General features: G+C 48.0%; 1 protein-coding gene across 1 annotated transcript; it reads right to left on the reverse strand.

The window, feature by feature from the left end:
* Nucleotides 1-5,595: 5,595 nt before the first annotated feature.
* On the reverse strand, nucleotides 5,596-13,711 carry LOC120645579 (wiskott-Aldrich syndrome protein homolog 1-like). Its single transcript, XM_039922362.1, has 4 exons — nucleotides 13,279-13,711; nucleotides 7,498-7,615; nucleotides 5,846-6,236; nucleotides 5,596-5,778 (listed from the first exon to the last, which is right to left on the reverse strand). The coding sequence occupies exons 1-4, from the start codon at nucleotides 13,709-13,711 to the stop codon at nucleotides 5,596-5,598; spliced, it is 1,125 nt and encodes a 374-aa protein (XP_039778296.1).
* Between the last annotated feature and the right edge of the window lie 1,958 nt (nucleotides 13,712-15,669).

Consider the following 15,669-nt stretch of genomic DNA (forward strand, 5'->3'; position numbering starts at 1 on the left):
TTGAACTCCTGAAGGACCATGTTTCTTTATTGAAATTTGAAATCCGGGAGGTTGTCTCTGACAGCTTATGGATAGAACTTCCGGAGATGCTCGATGTTCCATGAGTTGGGGACTTCTAGTCCGTCCGGGTAGATCAGTTGGTAGGATCCTGGTCCTATGACTTTAGTGACGATGAAAGGTCATTCCCATCTCGAGTTGAGTTTGTGCAGGCCCGTTTCATCTTGAATTCTGCGAAATACCATGTCTCCCATGTTGAAAGATCATGTCTAGATGTTGTGATCGTAGCAATGTTTTGGAGATACTGAGTTGATCGTAGAAATACATTGCATCTCATCTCATCGAGTGAGTCCAGTTCCAGTTGGCGGCTTCCATCAGCTTCTGATGAGTCATACATCTCTAGACGAGGTGACTTCCACATTGAGTCTGCCGGCAGTATTGCTTCGGAGCCATATACCAGGAAGAAAGGTGTTTGACCAGTGGCCTTGCTAGGTTGGGTGCGTAGCCCTCAGATTACCATTGGTAGTTCCGCTAGCCATTTGCCTCCCTTCTTGCTTGTAGAATCGAAGATTCTTTTCTTTAGGCCATCAATTATCAGTCCGTTGATGCGTTCCACTTGGCCGTTGGGTCATGGGTGTGCGACTGATACATATTTGACGTCAATGCTAGAGTTCTCACAATAATCCCAGAATTCTTGTGAAGTGAAGTTTGATCCAAGATCGGTTATGATTGTGTTGGGGAAACCGAATCTGTAGAGTATTTCACTGATGAACTCGACTACACGATCTGATGAGATCTTTTTGATTGGCTTGACTTCAATCCATTTGGTAAACTTGTCGACTATGACTAGTATATGTGTGAATCCTCCTGGCGCTGTTGGGAGTGGTCCTATCATGTAAAGGCTCCAGCAAACGAATGGCCAAGATGAAGGTGTGGTTATTAAGTTGTGGGCAGGCAAGTGACTCTGTTTGGCAAATTACTAGCATCCTGGACATCGTTTGACGAGTAGTTCTGCGTCTGATAATGCTATGGGCCAGTAGAATAAAGATCTGAAGACTTTGCCGCCCAGCGTGCATGAAGCTGCGTGGTTTCCGCATGTGCCTTCATGAGCTTCTTGTAGGATTCCTTTTCCTTCTTCTGCTGTGACGCATTTCATGAGGATGCCGGATCTTGCGCCTCATTTGTAGAGTTTGTTGTCAACAAGGACGTAATTCTTGCTGCGACACATGATGCGTACTGCTTCTGCGTCGTCTTTTTTTATTCCCAGTGGGAGTACTTTGTCCTTAATGTAGTCGATAAACGTAGTGCGCCAATCGGCCTCAATCATCATCACCTCTTGACTAGTTTCTTGAGGAATTGAGTCGACTTCCATTGGGGTGGAAATATTGATTGAGGGGTGATGAAGCTCATGGACAAAAATTCCTGGAGGGACTTTTGCTCGGTAAGAGCTGAGCTTTGAAAGGACGGCTGCTGCTACATTGTTGTCACGGACGACATGGTGGATTTCCAATCCTGAAAACTTGTTTTCAAGTTTCCTGATCTCTGCAACGTAGGCGTCCAAGGTTTCTTTGTTGATGTCCCACTCCTTGTTCACTTGTTGGATCACAAGGAGGGAGTCTCCATAGACGAGTAGTCGCTTGATGCTGAGTGGGATGGCCAGTCGGAGGCCGTGTAGGAGAGCTTCAAATTCTGCTTTGTTGTTGGATACTTCGAAGAGAATTTGGAAAACATACTTGAGTTGCTCGCCTTTTGGAGAGATGAAGAGTGTTGGTATGTTGCAACGTCATGAATAAAATCCGCAAGCACACGGATACTGCTGTAGCTTTCACCCAAGAGTATTCCAGGGTATCGTATCCACTGAGGAACGTGAGTATGCTATCTACAGGTTCAGGCTCATCCAAGGACACACGCGCCGGTGTGGACAAGACAGAAGAGATGACTTTCTATATCTAGAATCTATGCCTAGAAGAAGAGATCACGTCGCCGTTATACTTCGAGCTAAAGGTATCGACCAACTTATGCAAACCGGTAGTTCCAATATGTGCTCTATCGGATATCCGAACGTGGAGGATTACTAAAAGGCTCGAGCAGGGCTATCACCACCTACCGGCTACCTCTACAAACCATGAGACTATCAGACAACTGAGTGGTATTGACAATAGTTTAATTATCCAACCAGTCACAGCAATACACAACTTGACGGAATTGGTTCTCACGGCAATAACTTGTATCAGAAGTAATGGCGGAACCAAACAAAGGATAAGCAGTATAATCCAAGACAGCTCCGTTTGATCAATCAACACAGGCAGATAGAAATTGGCCTGAGCAAGCAGACTGAATATTCACATTATATGAAATAACCAGCGGTCAAACAGCAATACGGGTTCAAACCAATAATTAAATCTTGATAATAGTATATCTCACGGCAATAGCCACACACCACACGTATGGCTAATAATTCAACAATATGAAAAGGTACTTGCACAAGGTAAATCGATTTGGCTTACAGTGCTTGCAATCCAAACCCTAGATAATTCTTCCACCCGCGGCCACGACGAGCCACGATTAGAAGATGGGGATCCACTGAAAAATCCGGCGCAGCGCACCCAGGAAACAATCCTGATCACGCATCCAATCACGATCCAGAAGAATCGACAAGGTAGATGAGATCAGACGGCGTCTCACTGTTCGTAGGAGAAACCCTAGACGAGAGACACAAATACAATCCAATCTCCTCTCCCTACATGCCTACCCTAGGATTTTTATTAATGTGCACGCAGGCACCCTGGACTCCACGGCCCATTAACAGGCTCGGCTAAAACAAGTGCACGCAGGCACCACACCAGGACTCCAAAACCACTCGACCATGCCTAACTCACGTGTAGAAGTATCTCAAACCTAAGTACGTGACAGAATAACATTAAAATAATTGTAACATGCAACTAGTAATCTAATAATATAAAAATGTGGCCATATGCAAATCACGCATCTCTCGGCATCATGCTTGTAGCTGCTTGTATATAACGAAATTACCACTTTTCCCCAAGTATTTCTCCAAGGCAATAGAAATTCAAGTGACGTCAACATGCATGGAGCCGATGTATATATATTTCCTTGGCTTCCTTTTCTATTCTATTTGACGCAGTACAGAACCTCTAAAAATGATATTGGATGAAATAATTGAATCATTTTTCTCATCCAAAGAGTTGCTGCCTGAATTATTTTGTCCAGCCATGGTCTCATCAGTTTCCCCAATACAATCATAACCGATCTTGGATAAACTTCACCTCGCAAGAATTCTGGGATTACAGCGAGAACTCTAGTATTGACGTCAAGTCTGTATCAGTCGCACACCCAAGAGCCAATGGCCAAGTGGAACTCATCAACGGACTGATAATTGACGGCTTAAAGAAAAGGATCTTCGATTCTACGAGCAATAAAGGAGGCAAATGGCTAGCCGAACTACCAACGGTAATCTGGGGGCTACGCACCCAACCCAGCAAGGCAACAGGACAAACTCCTTTCTTCCTGGTATACGGCTCCGAAGCAATACTGCCAGCAGACGTCATGTGGAAGTCACCTCGACTAGAGATGTATGACTCAGCAGTAGCTGACGGAAGCCGACAACTAGAACTGGACTGACTCGATGAGATGAGATGCAATGCACTCCTACGATCAACTCAATACCTCCAAAACATGCGAAGATATCACGATCGCAACATCCAGTCAAGATCTTTCAACGTCGGAGACATGGTCCTCCGCAGAATCCAAGATGAGACAGGCCTCCACAAACTCAACTCAAAATGGGAAGGACCTTTCATCGTCACCAAAGTCACAGGACCTGGATCCTATTGACTGATCTATGCGAACGGACTAGAAGTCCCCAACTCTTGGAACATTGAGCATCTTCGGAAGTTCTACCCTTAAGCTGTCAGAGGCCACCTCCCGGATTTCAAATTCCAATAAAGAAATATGGTCCTTTGGAGTTCAATTTAAGCACCCAAGACAGCTTCAGGAGTCGTAACTCCATCGGCTACCTCGAATACCAACCTTTCTTTGTTCACTCAAAGTCAAAGGCATGGCGAATCGAGTAGTCGGGGCTAAGGGCCATGTGCCTTGCGGCCCTAGAGACAAGCTCTCTACCCTCTTCAGGAGTCTTAACTCCATCGGCTACCTCGAATACCAACCTTTCTTTGTTCACTCAAAGTCAAAGGCACGGCGAATCGAGTAGTCGGGGCTAAGTGCCATGTGCCTTGAGGCCCTAGAGACAAGATCTCTACCCCCTTCAGGAGTCGTAACTCCATCGGCTACCTCAAATACCAACCTTTCTTCGTTCACTCAAAGTCAAAGGCCTGGCGAATCGAGTAGTCGGGGCTAAGGGCCATGTGCCTTGCGGCCCTAGAGACAAGATCTCTACCCCCCCTCAGGAGTCGTAACTCCATCGGCTACCTCGAATACCAACCTTTCTTTGTTCACTCAAAGTCAAAGGCACGACGAATCGAGTAGTCGGGGCTAAGGGCCATGTGCCTTGCGGCCCTAGAGACAAGCTCTCTACCCTCTTCAGGAGTCATCACTCCATCGGCTACCTCGAATACCAATCTTTCTTTGTTCACTAAAAGTCAAAGGCACGGCGAATCGAGTAGTCGGGCTAAGGGTCATGTGCCTTGCGGCCCTAGAGACAAGTTCTCTACCCTCTTCAGGAATCGCAACTCCATCAAACCTATCGACTTCTCCAATACTCGATCTCAGATGGGACAAAGCTCCCTATCTCCTAAGAGGATTCCATCTACTATAATTGACTACTCAGGTACTCAATTTCGGATGGGACAAAGCTCCGTATCTCCCAAGATGATTCTCATATCCGTGAGACTAACTTTCGACTACTATGGTACTCGACTTTCGGATGGGACAAGCTCCCTATATCCCAAAAGAAAATCATCATCCATGATACAACACCTCGTCGACTGCTACGGTACTCCACCTCTGGAGGACAAACTCTCTCATCTACAAAGACGCCCACGAGACGTCAATTAATCGACTACTAAGGTAATCGACCTGAAAAGAGAACATCTCAAAAAGGGCTAGTCATCCACAAGATGGAAGTCAAAGAAGAGACACGATCTCCACACCCTCACTAGATGGACAATCAAGAAAAATTCTTATTGACCAAAAAGTCATATCCACAAGACAAAGAGAAGATACAGTACATCCTACTGGTCTATCAACTTTACAATCTGGTCGGCCATAGGTTCCGCTTCCTCTACAAACTTGACAAATTGGTCATGGTCACAAGTCGAACACATGCCATCGCCAAGGACACCTATCTTGGCCCAAGGCCAGTACGATTTGACACGACTGAGAGCCTGCGCTATACAATTCCTAGAAGCTTCAGCCAAGTACTCGGCAAACTTCTGAGGAACCTTCTGCAGTCGATCAGCCAAACTTTCATCAGGCTCTCCAGCGGAACCTACGGACTCGACAACAGTCTGAGCCGCCACCCGAAGTTCTTGCTACTCCTTCTGGTGTTCCTCAACACCGTTTGCAGCAACAACAAAAAGGCATAAGCATCTGTACGGTAAAAAAGGAAAGCATCCAAACTCAGGACAAAGGGTCACCTCGGTTCTTCTGGATCACCTCCTTCAGCATCCTGACCCTCTGCTCGAGCGCGGCTTTGTCCTTCTTCAAAGCAGCATTCTCCGCCTCCAACAGAGCGATCTTCTGGCGATCCACCTCAGTCGCTTTCAGCTTCTGAGACTTCAAATATGACCGATTGGCCATTTGCTGCAACAACGCAGTCAACATACTGATAAATCCACAAAAGGAAAAAGTACTCGATGATAGTACTCACCACAGAAAACTTGGTGAATTCCCGCACAACGGCCTGTAACTTCTTCATGTTCTCAGCCGTCAACTGCGGATCATCCTCAAGCTGCTCGCCATGATAATACTCAAAAGGAGGAGGAGATGCCCTAATTTCCTCCAGAAGGATATCACTCGACTCCTCGTCAACATCTGGCGAAGCTCCTGCTGTCATACTCGTGTTAAAAAGCTGAGCAACTGGAAGAACCTTCGAACCATTATAACGAGGTACGATGGGCTCACCAATAGGGATCTCCTCCGAATGCTGCGTTCCCGCCCCACCAGCCCTCCTCGAAGACTCCGCCACATCAGAAGAAGCGGCAGCAGCAGCAGGAGTCCTCTCCTCAACCACCTGCCTCTGCTTAGGCGCAGGACCAAGGCTACAATCAAAGGCAAAGGTGTCAGACATTAAAACTTAGAATGAGGCAGAAACCACCCGACTGGTTACCTGACATCGTCGCCAGCCCTTCTCTTCCGCACAGTTGTCCTCGGCTTCTTGGGACAACTAGTGCCGACTTTGGGTCCCGGACTCCCCTCACGAGCCAAAGGTCCGACTCCTCCCGTTTTACCCTTCATCAGGTTTGCAAGGGTAGCACGATCATCGGAGTCTGAACTCAACAGAGTCTCCAAACTAGTTGGATCCAAATCCGGCCGATAATCATGAGGCTGCAAGTGAGCACTAGGCGTCATATGGCTTGGCCGATGAATCTCTGGCAACGGACGATCACTCTGATAGATCAACAAGTCATCCTACAAAAAGACTCAAGATCAGCTACAAAAGCAGAAGAGTAACCTAGAGAAGTACTCGATGACACAGAACCCTACCTGATTCGGAGGATTATTCACATGGAACAATTCCGGAAGGATAGGAATGGTGCTGACACCCTCAAAGAGGTTATGAAGGAGGACCATAGCCTCATCCCGACCAGTCTTCTCCGACAAAAATCGAGAGGGATCATACAATCCTGTATACTCAAACCCAGAATGGATACGGCTCTGCAAGGGCTGGATTTGTCTCCTAAGCCAGGACGAGACAACTGTAGCCCAGTCACCCCCTCCCTTCGCAGCCTAGCAATTCGCTTCAGGAGCTCCCCCACCGGATTATCATTACCAGCAGGCACACACCACTCGTGACGCGGCTTCGATGATCCAGGAGTCCTCTTTGGAAGAGCAGGAGCATGATTATTGATATAAAACCACTCCGCTTTCCAATCCCCAATCTGATGGCGTGGAGAATACGGGATATACTTCTCCTCCATGCCAGAACAGAACTGGAGATCAGCACCCCCCACCCTGGCAATACTCTTAAGATTGGGGCATGGTTTCAAGGAAAAGAGACTTTTGAAAAGATCAAAATGGGGATAAATCCCAAGAAACGCCTCACATAGTTGAACAAAAATAGCTATATGGAGGATCGAGTCAGGGGTTAAGTGATGAAGCTGAATACCCCAAAAGAAAAGGAGACCCCGCAAAAAGTTGCAGGCCGGAATGGCAAGGCCACGCTCAACAAAGGCTTTGAAAAGAACAATTTCAGAAGTTTTTTCAAATGGCCTCCCATGACCTTCGGCCGGCTGCCACTGGATCAAAGTTCAGGATTGCAAAAGACGGCGGCTAACAAGAGACGAGATCGCAGCTTCAGACAACTTACTCTTCTTCCACCCATCAGCCATAGTTGCCTCCTTCTCGGACATTTGGCGCTTGGACTCCTTCGGCGCCATCCGGAAGGTCACAAGCGTCTTCTCACGCATATGCTCGAGGGCTGAAAAATCAAAGGAAGATAGAAGATGAAACCTAACACAAAAAGGCTATGGAAAGGGCAGGAGACAAGAGAAGATGAAAACACAGATCAGATCTCTGCTGATTAAATAAACAGGACAATGGCATTTCTGGAATTACCAGGAAAACCAAAGGTCAAAAAGAATGCCTTAGTTTGAGGGATTTCAAGTCAAGGCTCGGGGGCTGCGAGACATGTGTCATTTCCAAAAACAGACCTGAAGACAGAAATGACCCTCAACCTGATCCTCCGATTCAACCTAAGGCTCGGGGGCTACTCCATATGGAGCGCGAGTACATCGCACACCATATCAGAAAGAGAAATTCGGGGCTAGAGCACCTCATAGCCTCGATGTAGCCAGGGAAGTACTCAAAAGACTACTCGAGGCACTCGAAGAGCTCCAAGCATGAGCAACGGGTTCCAAAAGCACTCGAAAGCACTCGATGATCGTCTTCAGAAGCACTCGACGCCTGCAGGACTCGACTACGAAGAGCTCGGGGGCTTGTCAGACCCGGGACGACAGGACTGCTCATGGCATAGAATATTCTAGAGTAGAGAATACAGCATGGGCACGCCCTACCTCTACTGTAGCTACTCGTACAGCAGTAGAACTAGCCTAAGTACCAGGAAACTACCCGACCCACTCGGAGTAGGACTCTAAACATACTCGGCTAGGACTTTCCATGTAACCCTGTTCCCCAGACTATATAAGGGCAAGCAGGGACCCCTCCAAAACATCGAACAATACCAGAGGGAATACAAACCACCACACAGAACGTAGGATATTACGCTCCAGCGGCCCGAACCTGTCTATATCCTTGTGTTCCTTGCACCATCGCGTTCTGATCTCGGCGAGTTCCTACTCATAACCACTCTCCTCGGGATACCCCTCGGAGAACCCGACGATAAAACACCGACACACTGTGCCTCAGTGGTTTCTGAACGGCTGGTTCCATCTTTAGTATTTCCCGCCGAACCAGTTTCTGGTTTCTTCTGTTGAACGAAGAATCTACTCCATAGATCATGTTGACCATGTTGGCGGGTTGCTGGAATCCCATGGTTCCGTGTTTGTCGCCATCTCCGTCATCCTGCTTGTCCTTCTTCTTTTTGTCTTCTTCCAACTGATGTTCTTGTAGAGACTTGAGAAGGTTTATGCATTCGAGGATTGTGTGCCTTCCTTTGGGATGCAGAGGACAAGGTCTTGCGAGTAGTTTTTGGAAATCATCCTACTGATTTCCCTTGTTGCCTCATTGACCCCGATCCATTGTTGCTACCGTGTCTTCTGGCTTGAGCTTCTTATCGAAGTTGCGCTGGCCTTTATCTGATCGCGGATCTCCATTGCGTTTCTAGTTGTTATATTCGCGGCGGGGAAAACGATCGCGTTCTTGTTCTGCCTGATCGGCCCACCCAAGCATCATGTCTCGCAGTGCGATGACTGAGGGGGGGTCAGTTCCTCCCGAAGTCTCGGTAAAGCTGTTGCGTAGCGAGGCCGTTGTGGAAGCAGTCGATCACATCGTCATCTGCTATGTTGGCGATAGTAGCTCGCGTGTCGAAGAACCTCTTTATGTATGATCTCAAGGCTTCTCCATGCTCTTGTTTGCATAGACGTAGGTCATGGCGAGTACCCGGGCGATGACTGGAACCTTGGAAGTTGTCAATGAAGATCTTTTTCAAATCTTCCCACGAGTGGATCGAGTCGTGTCTTAAGCTCTCGAGCCATGTGAGCGGGGCAGATAATAAAGCCGTCGGGAAGTATATAACTTTGGTGGAATTCGTCCCTCCCGCTCCTTCGATAGTAGTCGAGTAGATCCGTAACCACTGACAGGGATCCTGCTTATCGTCGTACTTCTTTAGGTTCTGTATGTTCACTGGATTGAAACCGGTCGGGTACTCAGCATAGTTTATATTCTGGCTGAAAGCTGGGAATTGATCGGTTTCATCCGCAGGACGTCCATGACGCTTGGCATTGAGGAAATCCCGTGCGTCATCGGGGATACGATCGTGATTTCTCGAAGGACCGGCATGATGGCTCTCGTCTTGAAACCTGGGTCAGAGCTAGCCACGTGGGTGACTACTTTGATTTGCTTCCTGGTGGTCCTTCTGTCTAGCAGGAGTCCGACTGTTGTGGAAAGCGGATGGAGCCGGGTTCTGTCTTCCAATCTGACGCAGGGTGTCCCTGGTCAAGCATTGAATTTCACAGGTTTGGGGAGAATCTGGCAAGGACTACATCAATATGGCCGCTTCGGCTAAGTTGATTAGCGGACTGCAGAAAATGTTGTCAGCTGCATCATCTAGGTCTCGTCGCAGGTTTCACGGTCCATGCGGAGCTGGAGTGCGTTGAGCTCGAGTGGTCATGTTTTTTCTGCGAGTGGCGCAGCGGCGGTTGCGTTGTCGCCGACTTTCCTTGTCTTGTTGGGATTCATCTTGCGGAGCATTGACTGATAGCTCATCATCTGATATTTGGTCCAGATTCTCATTGGCGTATTGATCAGCCTGAGAACCGAGTGCACTTTCTTCTCCGTGAAGTGAGATATACACCAGTCTGTCCGGGGTCAAGTGAGTTGTGCTGTAATCGACCAAAGCAGTGTCGCCAATCTCTTCTCCTCTGACTGGAGAGAGGGGTCTGCCTGACTGATAGGGCAAATCTCGTAGGCAGACCACAACCCGGGTGTTATTAGGCGCGCCGGTAAGTTCTGAATCCTTCTAGTAGACAACTCGGCTTTGCGGCATGGCTAGGATGGTTAGGTTCGTACAACCGAGCGAGTCCGAATCAAAGTCGAAATCATCATCTGAGTCCGGGAAGGAGTCGAACCGGGGAGGAGTCCGAGTCCTAGTCCGGTCCCTTCGGTTGAAGAGTGTGGAGTACGACATGGCTAAATTCCTCAGTCCGAAAGGAAAATGAGTTGGAGTCGGGTCCGACAAGGACAAGCTCTCGATTTCCTTTGCGATCCTAGGAAGAAGGATTTTGGCGGAAGTGATTTCGCCGAGTTGTTCTAGACGGGGTGTCCTCGCGCTCGTGGGGTTGATCAGGTGGCTAGAGAAACTTCCTGATCCGTAGGCGATGCAGACCCACGAGCCGAAAACAAAGGTGGTTCCGGCATCGATCGCCGGGAAGCTGAAGTCGAAGGATGCCGTCGAATTCTTCTGTTGATCTTTGGCGATGTGCCCCACGGTGGGCACCAGCTGTCGGTGTTTTACCGTCGGGTTCTCCGAGGGGTGTCCCGAGGAGAGTGGTTATGAGTAGGGACTCGCCGAGATCAGAACGCGATGGTTCAAGGAACACAAGGATTTAGATAGGTTCAGGCCGCCGGAGCGTAATACCCTACGTCCTGTGTGGTGGTTTGTATTCTCTTAGGTGTTGTTCGATGTTTTCGAGGGGTTCCTGTCCGCCCTTATATATCTTGGGGGGACCGGGTTACATGAAAAGTTATAGCCAAGTACATTTAGAGTTGTACTCCGAGTAGGTCGGGTAGTTTCCATGTACTTCAGCTAGTTCTACTGCTGCACGAGTAGACACAAGGCAATGAGGGGTAGTCTGTGTACCACCCCTTCCTCTAGAATATTCTATGCCTGTGAGCAGTCCCGTGGCCCCGGGTTTGACAGACCTCGCCGACGCGCCACCACCGTGGGAGCACCCCCCGGTCGTCCGCGGCCACAGCGCTGTGCGGCGACATCACCCCCTGCTTGTGGGGCCCCCAGGCAAGGGCTAAGGGAAAATCAGTCATATAAGCCCTCCAAATATGCCAATGTTTGGAGACCTATTTTAGCGAAGCGAATGTTAGGAATCCTATTTTAGCGAAACCGCTTGTTTTGAGTCCTAAAATAGCAATTTTCTCCACAAATTGGCACTGTTTGGTTTCCTTAGAATTCCACAAAACACAAAACCTTGACATTAGGGGTGTTGGGGAGAGCTCCACTCCAAGAACTCCACCAACTCCACCAATATATCATACCAAACATGTCTAGCTCCAGCAACTCCAACTCTAAAAAAAACTGGAGTTCGGGGCCAACTTCATGTTTTTTGGAGCTCCTCAAGGGGTGCTCCAAAAACACCTATTACACACATCCTCATGGAGTTAGTGTGAAATTACCCACCATTGCCACTCTTTACACAACTTACCAGTTGGGAAAAAAAAGGAACGCACCCTTCTTTCTCCCTGGGCCACCCCATTCTCTCCCTGGGCTCGAGCAGCGCCGCGGCACTGGAGTGGGGTGCCGGCGAGGTGGTGTTGACGCTCCTTAGCGCCCCCGATTTATATACCGCAAGCGCACGGTTTCGTGTAGCTTTTCCCTTAGAGTATTCCCCCAAGGTTTATCAATCCACAGAACTAAAGAGACAAGAAATAATCTACTAGCATAGAGATTCCTTTGTGTGAGATGGTGAAAACAAATCTAATCTACTAAAAACACGACAAACACCGAAGGTAGCAAGAGAAAGTTAGAGATAACCAATCTAGATCACCTAGATCATGCATATGTTGTAGTTCCAGCTAGATAAAGTGAAGTAAGATAGATGTGAATCTCAATGAAAAGCATATTTAAACTCAAAATCTCCAATCCGATCCCTCGATACCCCACCTACTAAGTGGCAACGGCCTGTCACGACGCCACCCCTTTCAACAAGATACCCTGAAGCAAGTCGAACCCCCTTTGGTAGTTCCGCCATGAACCTCTAGCCACCATGACTACAAGATCATGCTAAGCGATCTATCTCGATAATAGATCTAGGATGAAGCGAACCCAAAGAAAAGAACGAAATCGAAAGAGGAGAACATGGTCGCTAAACATTCGGAAACACAAATAACTTCACCATGAATGATTGTACATCACAAGATCACAACCGGGGCCCTACCTTGATCTTGATGATCCTAGCTCCAGAACTCCGACGTGGTCTTCCTTGCAAGGTTCCCACGTCGGCTAGGGCAAACCCTAGACAACTAGCACGACCCTCGGCTCTCCGAGATGTGTCCCTCTATCTTCTCTGCTCCTTGGCGTCGTCTCCCGAATTGATCTCTGCGTGAACCTTGGGGAGGGGTCTTCAAATAGCCTCAGGGAACCCTCGGTCAAAGGGGAGGTCGAACCGACCTAAAAAAGGCCTGGGCCGGCCGGCCCAATGAACCTAGGCCGGCCGGCCTGGCACTTTCCTTCACCGGCTCGTGCTCAACTTTCTCCCCAAGCCTCCTGGAATCTTCTAGAGTTTATGTCTTTCACGATTGCACCCCTTTAGACGTCGTTATCTTCGAGATTTCTTCGAGGAGAAGGATAGGATGGAAAATCCTTCCTTAAATATCTCTTTGCTTTGCTTAGCCCCGAAGTATCTTGATCTTATCTTGTGGGCTTTGTCTTTTGGGCTTCATTGGAGGGTGGATGTGCATGAACGGGCCTCTAATCATCATGGCCTTCGATCCTTTGTTCGGGCTTTGGCCTTCGTCTTTCTTCGTGTCATCGCATGATTGTGGGCCTCGCCATTTCATGCTCCAAAATTGGTCAAAAACCTGCAAAAAATGAAGTACCTCCAAAATATATGTGCAAACGTGAAAACGACCAATAATTGGCCCATGGTTAGGATGGTTAGTGATTTTGATATTAAATTCATGCCATTATCAAAGTTAAACAGGGGATAAAATGGATACTTAAGGAGCGCCAACAGGTGGCGCATGGCGGGCGGAGTGCCGGCGAGGTGGCACGCGACGGGTGGTGCGACAGCGACTGGGGCGCCGTGGGTGGGGCGGCGCGGCAGGTGGGGGCGGCAGCGATGTGGCGTGTGGCGGGTGTGGCACTGGTGAGGAGGGGCGCGTTGGGTGGGATGCCGGCGACTGGGGCGCCATGGGTGCGGCGGGGCGGTGGCGATGTGGCGTGCGGCGGGTGTGGCACCGGCGAGGAGGGGCGCATTCGGTGGGGCGCCGGCGACTGGGGCTCCGTGACTGTGGTGGAGTGGCGGCAAGGTGGCATGCGGCGGATGCGGCCCCGGCGAGGAGGGGCGCGTTGGGTAGGGCACGGCGGTGGGCTCGGGCCACCGCCGGGAAGAGCTTGGGCCGCCGCCGCCGGGTAGAGCTCGGGCAGCGCCGGCGCACTGGCCATGGATGAACAGAGGAAGAAGACGGAGGGGAAAGTGGAGAGGCTGACATGCGGTCTCACTCACAAAGGTACAATAGACTATTCATCATAAAAGATCTAATTACTAGAGCTGGAGTTATGCTATTAGCCAAACATGTTCATTAAATCTATGTTTCTGGAGTTTGTAGAGTGGAGCTGCAAAAACGTGGAGTTGCTACTCCGGAGTTATTTTTCTGGAGTGGGTACTAAATAAGGAAACATATCAGGTGCAAACCAATTTCTACAGGCAAACCATGCAAACTACAATCTGGGTCATTGGATCAACATCCAAGGAGAGGGGCGCAGGGGATGGGAGGGGCATTTGCAAAAGTGTGATTACTCAATCCAAGGGTGGGCAGTTAATTGTAAAATTACCCAATTCCCTATGCCCCTGGGATGTTGATCCGGTCGCCCAGATTGAAGTTTGCACGGTTTGCTCGGAGAGGTTGGTTTGCACCTGATATATTCCCATTCAATAAAGAAAGTTTACAAAACCAACTAAAGAACCCATGCGCTAGGACCTCCGACAAATCTGTTGACGCAAATTCTACACACCAAGCCTAAGAGCATAGTTCGCCAAGCCAGCCTGAAATTTGGCGATGATGTTTCTAGTGACAAGCTCCCTCTGAGCGGTGATGATGAAATAGAAGAAATTGATCCAGCGGAGGTATATACATTTGATGACTTCTTTGCCAAGGATGAAAAACTAGAAGTCTAGAAGCCTTCCCAAGGAAGATTAGCGACAAATTGAAGGCCAATATTATACATGCTTGTTGTAAGAGTCATATAAATTATTTGAATGTATTGTGCATTGTATGCAACACTGCTAGAAAATCTCTCATTAGTACAAGTCGGGAACCCCCGGTTTGTACCGGTTTCCCGACCGGTACCGCTCCTCCGGTACTAAGTGCACGCGCACTTAGTACCGGTTAGCTGACCCGGTACTAAACGGCCCATTTAGTACCAACACCAACCGGTACTAAACTGGCCTGTTTAGTACCGGTTGGTAACACCAACCGGTACTAAACTGCTGGTCACGCCAGCAGCTAGGCCGAGCAGTTTAGTACCGGTTGGTAATACCAACCGGTACTAAACGATTTTTTTTCTTTTTGATGCTTTATATTTGTTCTCTTTTCCTTTCAATTTCAATTATTTAGTATTAGTAGTCGTACTCGCAGCGGTTTGTGTACTTGTACTCGTACTCGTATCTAGAATTCGTATTTGTATATGGAGCAAAGCAAATAAAAAAATTATATACATATACATACATGGATAAAATAAATGTTAGAAATTATATACATACATGGATAAAAGATAATAATATTTACAAGTATGAATTCTCATAAGTTTTTTCCGACAAATTCTTCAATAATTCTAATCATCTGCATCGTCATCGGCACCGGCATCCTTCTTGCGGCGTTTGTTGAGTTTATCAGCTCAAGCCACACTTATCATTGGATGGGAATAAAATTCACCTTTTGGATTTATCACCACATCCAACAGGAATCCACAGAGTGCTTCTTGAATTGCCCTGATTCTTTTCCGGTTCGATGAGGTTCTCTTTTAGTCTCCAAATCTGTCAACAACAAATAAACACCAATAGTTTAATTTAGTACCTGCATGGAATTAGATACAAGAAATTGTTACTAATGTTATACGTACTTCGAAGTTTTCTTGTGTCACCCTCTTGGTTTCTCTGCAAAAAAAGTGCATGTGCTGACATACGTAGTATCTGCAGAGGTTGGTTCCTTGTTGCTGTCTCAAACACTATATACATATATACATGTTATGAAATATTCATGCTATTTGAATAAATGAAAGTAGATGTGCGATATTCGTAACGGCTTGTTATAGTTGAATTCAAGCTCAGTCGGTGTTGACGCGACTCCTAATTGCACCTTGAGGAACCGAGACCATGCCTTTTGCATGATGTCTACGAGATT

The sequence above is a fragment of the Panicum virgatum genome, chromosome 8K (genome assembly GCF_016808335.1).
Source record: "Panicum virgatum strain AP13 chromosome 8K, P.virgatum_v5, whole genome shotgun sequence".
Lineage (NCBI taxonomy): Eukaryota > Viridiplantae > Streptophyta > Magnoliopsida > Poales > Poaceae > Panicum > Panicum virgatum.